At 42.3% G+C, this 6,811-nt stretch overlaps 1 protein-coding gene across 1 annotated transcript; it reads right to left on the bottom strand.

The window, feature by feature from the left end:
* Positions 1 to 1,424: 1,424 nt before the first annotated feature.
* Positions 1,425 to 6,710, bottom strand: LOC138623490 (alpha-1-antitrypsin homolog). Its single transcript, XM_069703043.1, has 5 exons — positions 6,608 to 6,710; positions 5,692 to 6,295; positions 5,233 to 5,503; positions 2,464 to 2,605; positions 1,425 to 2,316 (listed from the first exon to the last, which is right to left on the bottom strand). The coding sequence occupies exons 1-5, from the start codon at positions 6,608 to 6,610 to the stop codon at positions 2,125 to 2,127; spliced, it is 1,212 nt and encodes a 403-aa protein (XP_069559144.1). The 5' UTR covers positions 6,611 to 6,710; the 3' UTR covers positions 1,425 to 2,124.
* Positions 6,711 to 6,811: the final 101 nt, after the last annotated feature.

The following is a 6,811-nucleotide window of genomic DNA, read 5'->3' as shown; positions in this document are numbered from 1 at the left end:
ACCTTCTCCAGCTCCTTATTTAAGATACCAGTTGAAACACGTGGCATTCAAACCAGAGGAGCTGGGTTGTTTAGGTAGGTCGGTAGGTAGGTATATACTTTATTAATCCCCGAGGGGAAATTTTTTAACATTTTTTAGACATAGCAACAAGAAAGAAAGGACGATAAATGAGCAATTCACAGCACCAATTTTGTCCAATGTTAAGACCGGCTCGAAAGTCGCATAGATAAGGAGGGACACAACACCGAGTTAGATGCAAAACAAAGGTGACATTTTATTACATAACACAAAATAACATTAACATGAGAATCAAACCAGGGTCTGGCACTTATTAGGCCAAACCCACACCTTCATGCAGGTGCCCTCAGTAGTTCATCAGGGAGCTGCACCGAGAACTCAAAGACATAAAATGCACACGTATGTGCGCGCGCAGACACACACACACACACACACACACACACACACACACACACACATGCATTCACAGCAGGACATAGAATTACGTGTAACACCAAACATGTTGGTCTGGATAGGACAATAGCAATAGAAAACAAGACTCATTTGGCTGTGACACGCTAGCTGAACTCAAAGCACTCGGCTCGGCCAAAAAGGGAACACTAACCAAACACAAGAAGGATCACCGCAGCCTGAAGATTTAACGTTAAGCACAAGCTACTCTGGTGAAGAGCTAACTATTTTGCAAACCATATTGTTATGAGGTCATGCAGATCATAACGTTTCAATCAGTTCAGACTTCAACTGCATTGCTATGACTTGATAACTGATGTCCACTGTGATACATCACACAACTCAAACTCTTGAGTTTGCGGACGGATTTTCGTGACACACATGAATGAATAGAAAGCAATATCTTCAATGGCAGGAAAATAAATCCAAAAACATAAAGCTGAAAAGCATGCATTGAAAAATTCTTCAGCAGAAATGGTCAAGATCTAGTTATGAAGCTAAAACCTCCAAAAATACTATTGTAAACTTTCCCATGGGCCACATACTCTACATAAACATGCAAGGCAGTGCAGCTCCTCGGCAGTACCTGTTTATCTTTCAGCAGACTGGACATATTGGGAATGTTTCAGCACTTCTAAAGAGCTGCCCACTCAGCTTTCTGATTCAGACACGTCTTACTCATGTTCTTTCCAGAAGTCAGTTTGTGTGGGCGCTGACAAGGGAGACAAAGTGTATGTGTACTGATTGTGTAAACACTCTGTAGCAACTTCTCTGTTGACAGGTCAAAGGGCGAAGAGTCGTGCGAGGATGATGGCCATCAGGTTACACATTCTCCCTCTGCTGGAAAGCCAAAACTTAAATGTTACTTACCTGTCAGTGTTTTATTCATCGTGATCCAGTACGCTGGCAGGAAAAAGACTAAACATCTCAGAAACGGACCCCAACACAAATTCAGAACCTCTATTTAATCAGAATTAAATGTTTTTAATGTATGAATTTGATGTCATGCTTTACCATGAAATTTAAACACGCTGACTGTAAAACACTTCTTTCGTACTTCAACAAAATTTTCTGTAACAGCATTTTAAAACTTTTCTGAAAAGGCAGATACACAAGCATATAAACAAGTACCCTTGGGAATATAAGAATAGCAGTGTTAATGGTAAAGAGTAAAGAATGGTAATCCACAACACAATATTGTGTCAGTGTCACATTTTGCCTTGCCCAGGTGTGAAAAGTAAGATTCCTTACATGTATGCACCAAAAAACGCATGGTTAGGGTTAGTTAAAGATCAGGGTTTGTAATAAGAATTTTTTTATGAAAGTAACATTACGTACATCACTTAAGTTAAATATGTTACATTATGTAAGTAATTTGCATGTTTACTTTTGCTTCTTCAGACTCAAACATGGGTCTCCTGGGTAAAAGTCCTTGCTTTCACCATTCAACCTGTTGTGTATTATAATGTTAACATGTACCTCAGTCACATGACCTCCTTCTTCAACCCCTGTCATAAATCTGTGTACTTTTCATGCTTTGGAAAAGTAAAACATGGCACAGTATATTCCAGTGGACTGACAGGTGTATGACACCTGTTACCAGACTCGAGCCTCATGATGACACATCACTATTCACTATTTTGCAAGTGTGCCCCTTTACATGGCTTTGGGGTTGTTGATCTTGCCCATGAAGAGGATGTTCCCAGTGGGGCAATCCAAAATAAAAACCAAGAAGGGCCTGTTAATTATGACTGATGGTGGCAAACTGAAAAACATAAACTCCATGATGGTGGAGGCTGCAGCTTCGGTACCCAACTCAGTGACACTCAGCGTAGCCTTGTGGGACACCTGTGGAAGGAAAGAGAGGAGGCAGAGAGAGGCTGACTTCAAACAGGCAAACAGGTTTTATTTCGGATTGTCAGCATTTAGTACATGTGGTGGAGTTGGCATATTCTTTAAGGCCCATATAAAGCCAATGGAGGAGTGTTTGCCTACCTTTGAGAGTTTGATCTTGTCAGACACACCAGAAAAATCAGCATTGTCTTCAAAAGCGTTGGTTACGCCCATTTCTTTCAATGCGTCCTCCAGTAAAGCATCAGCAGAGATGTCAAATTTTGGCAAGAGCAGTTTTACATACCTGAGAAACGCAGAACATGAGCAGTGTCATAAAGTGTCATGCACATATACAAGTAAATAAAATATATCTGATCCAGTCAACAAATTCTCCATCTCTAGTCCAATGATCACACTCCATTACCTGGTTGTAACCAAGGCATGATGTGCAATCAATACGTTTTGAAACTGTTCCTTTTGCGCCCGAACAGAGCTTAGCACAGAAGTGATGACTGAACAGGGGGAAACAGTAACTTTCATGAGTGAGTATCTGAAGTCACATCGCTTGATCAACATCAGCACCTGAGTTACACACATTTTTGTGAACACTGGAACATTAAATTTTGTGTTAAACTCAGGTGATCCATAACAGAGACCCTTGAAATGGGCCCACAGCAATGAAGCAATGAAGTGTTTTAAGGGGCAGTTGTGTTTCAAGAGGGTCAGAGTGTCACTGTCGAAGCCCAAAGAGCGCATGTCAAGTCAGGAGTGCAACCAACTGGGTTTTCTTGGACATTTATGGGGTTGTGCCCTTTAATTCTTCCCTCCCAGTCAAACGGTCAATGCCAAGTTTTACTGTGATGCTCTATGGTTCTCCAACATGACGCATTCAAAACGCGCAACTTCTTTGCCCATAACAACATAATTATTGATGCCCACCACACCTCCTCATCGGATTTGGCTCCCTGCAACTTCTTTCAGTTTCCAAAAATCTTACACAAAATTTGATGTGCACTCTCTGCTCAAGTTGCAGGCCCATGGTGAAATAGCAAATGTGCACATACCAGTGGGCACAAAAACAGATGTACCACAGGGACTGATGATGATCAAGCAGAGTAACTTGGACTGCTTACTTACAGTGCATCCGGAAAGTATTCACAGCGCTTCACTTTTTACACATTTTGTTATGTTACAGCCTTATTCCAAAATGGATTAAATTCATTTTTTTCCTCAAAATTCTACACGCAATATCCTATAATGACAAAGTGAAAATAGTTTGTTTAAAATTTTTGCAAATCTATTAAAAATAAAGAACGAAAATATAACACATGCATAAGTATTCACAGCCTTTGCTTAATACTTTGTTGAAGCACCTTTGGCAGAAATTACACCCTCAAGTCTTTTTGAGTATGATGCTATAAGCTTGGCACACCTATTCTTTTTGCAGTTTCTCCCATTCTTCTTTGCAGGACCTCTCAAGCTCCATCAGGTTGGATGGGGAGCATCGGTGCACAGCCATTTTCAGATCTCTCCAGAGATGTTCAATCGGGTTCAGGTCTGGGCTCTGCCTGGGCCTCTCAAAGACATTCACAGAGTTGTCCCGAAGCCATTCCTTTGTTATCTTGGCTGTGTGCTTCGGGTCGTTGTCCTGCTGGAAGATGAACCTTCGCCCCAGTCTGAGGTCCAGAGTGCTCTGGAGCAGGTTTTCATCAAGGATGTCTCTGTACATTGCTGCATTCATCTTTCCCTTCATCCTGACTAGTCTCCCAGTTCCTGCCGCTGAAAAACAATCCCCAAAGCATGATGCTGCCACCACCATGCTTCACCGTAGAGATGGTATTGGCCAGGTGATGAGCAGTGCCTGGTTTCCTCCAAACATGACGCTTGGCATTCATGCCAAAGAGTTTAATCTTTGTTTCATCAGACCAGAGAATTTAGTTTCTCATGGTCTGAGAGTCCTTCAGGTGCCTTTTGGTAAACTCCAGGCCGGCTGTCATGTGCCTTTTACTGAGGAGTGGCTTCCGTCTGGCCACTCTACCATACAGGCCTACTTGGTGGAGTGCTGCAGAGATGGTTGTCCTTCTGGAAGGTTCTCCTCTCTTCACAGAGCAACGTTGGAGCTCTGTCAGAGTGACCATCGGGTTCTTGGTCACCTCCCTGATTAAGGCCCTTCTCCCCCGATCGCTCAGTTTGGCCAGGCGGCCAACTCTAGGAAGAGTCCTGGTGGTTCCAAACTTCTTCCATTTACGGATGATGGAGGCCACTGTGCTCATTGGGACCTTCAATGCTGCAGAAATTTTTCTGTACCCTTCCCCAGATCTGTGCCTCGATACAATCCTGTCTCGGAGGTCTACAGACAATTCTTTGGACTTCATGGCTTGGTTTGTGCTCTGACATGCACTGTCAACTGTGGGACCTTATATAGACGGTGTGTGTCTTTCCAAATCATGTCCAATCAACTAAATTTACCACAGGTGGACTCCAATCAAGTTGTAGAAACATCTCAAGGATGATCAGTGGAAACAGGAAGCACCTGAGCTCAATTTTGAGTGTAATGGCAAAGGCTGTGAATACTTATGTACATGTGATTTTTTTCGTTTTTGATTTTTTAATAGATTTGCAAAAATTTCAAAAAAAAATATTTCACGTCATTATGGGGTATTGTGTGTAGAATTTTGAGGGAAAAAATGAATTTAATCCATTTTGGAATAAGGCTGTAATATAACAAAATGTGGAAAAAGTGAAGCGCTGTAAATACTTTCCGGATGCACTGTACAAAGGTTATTGCTTCCCTCTGCTCAATGCACCCTGCTGGGATTAATTTATGCATAACAGGAACAGTTTCAGAACGTGTTGTTCGCACCTTGTAAATAGGAAAATTGTTTATCCACAAAGGTAGAAGGTATCAAAATTAAATCTGATTCCTCTTACTTCTTGGAGACTGACTTTAGCCAGTGCCAGATGTACTCCTTGTTGATGTAACCCTCCACCTTTCTCATCTTGCCTTTATCCGGCAGAACGATCATCATGGAGGAATTGCCCTGGTACGGCAGCATGACGACGGTGGTGTGGTTGTCAGCATCCCGGTAGACGTTGTAGTGGCCCGTTCTCATCATCATGTTCACTTGAACTTTGGTTTTGTCGTTCACATGGAAGTCCGCCATGTCTGTCATGTCATCACTGAAGGGATTCTTCCACTGTCCTATACAATACAGCGGAGTGGGGATGATGACAGTAATGTAGATATGTCAGTGCTAGATTATTACGGTTTGCTTTTAAATGAAACAGTATGCTTTACAGTCATTTTGCTACAAATTAACATAATTAAAGCTGACTTATTTTACATGTGGCCTGTTGGTAAATTTGAAAGACTTTCAACTTGCTTCTTACCCCTAAAGTATACGTAGTTGATAAGCACCATGACCATGTCAGGGTCCAAGTCCTTCACCATGTCTTTGATCTTGTCCTGGGTTTTATTAGCAATATATCTGTTGATCTCAGCTACGGACTCTTCAGGGTTTTCTTGGTCGACTTTAAAGATCTCACCAGAGTAGTAGTGCCTGACATCCCTCAGGAACTTCTCCAGAGGATTGAAACCGGATCGCAGGGCCACAGCGTTGCCGACATCCAGCTGATGGTTCTCCTGGTTGGAGCCTAACATGTAGAACAGATCCTTGTAGGCTTCGTTGACTTGACTCTGGTTAAAGGTGCTGAAGCCCAAGCTGGACAAGAGCTGGCTGTGGGTGTCACCGTGGGCACCGGTGGACACCATGGACAGGGCAGTGGAGATGCCCAGTGGTGAGTAGAAAATGTTCTTTCCAGGGGCAGCTTTGGCATTCAGGATTTTGTAGAGGGCAAAGGTAAAGTCAGCATAAAAGGAGGACACCTTGTGGCAGCTCACCTCTCTCTCTTGATGGTGGTGGTCTGCCCAGGATTCAGCTGACAGCAGTGCTGCCAGAACACAACAAGCAAAGATCCCACGCATCTTTACAGCCTGTCCACGTGAAAAGAAAAAGCAGTGGGACTGAGCTGTAAGTGGAGTTTTACAATGATAGCTCAGAATAGTATTTGATTATGAACAAGACAATAGACAAACATTTTGTGTAAAACATAATGAATAAAAAGAATAGAAGAAGCAGTCAATACAATTTTAATACATGTCAATGATATAACACAGCGTTACAAATCCACTAAAAACACATTTCCTCACCATATTTTCAGAAGTTCATTTAATTTTTCGGTTTAAATCCAAGTCCTCACTATTCAGATAAACATACAGTATATTTTAATGGAGGCTGATGCTTACCATTGACGTCTTCTTTGGTGCAGCTTGGCAGAAACTTCACTATTATACTCAGCAAGTGAAAGAGAGTCAGCTGACAGTTTCATTAAACATTAATGAGGATCGGCCTCCTCCATCCTGTGATCACTTCTGTTCTGGTAAGGCTATTGTGCAACGCAACATGGGTGTTGAACGGCGGGTGAGTCACATGGTCTTTTAGGTATGAAG

The sequence above is a fragment of the Brachyistius frenatus genome, unplaced genomic scaffold (genome assembly GCF_029030835.1).
Source record: "Brachyistius frenatus isolate BFR_SWC_R1_liver_20210118 unplaced genomic scaffold, ASM2903083v1 Contig_44, whole genome shotgun sequence".
NCBI lineage: Eukaryota > Metazoa > Chordata > Actinopteri > Embiotocidae > Brachyistius > Brachyistius frenatus.
This window is presented reverse-complemented; position numbering and strand designations above follow the sequence as displayed.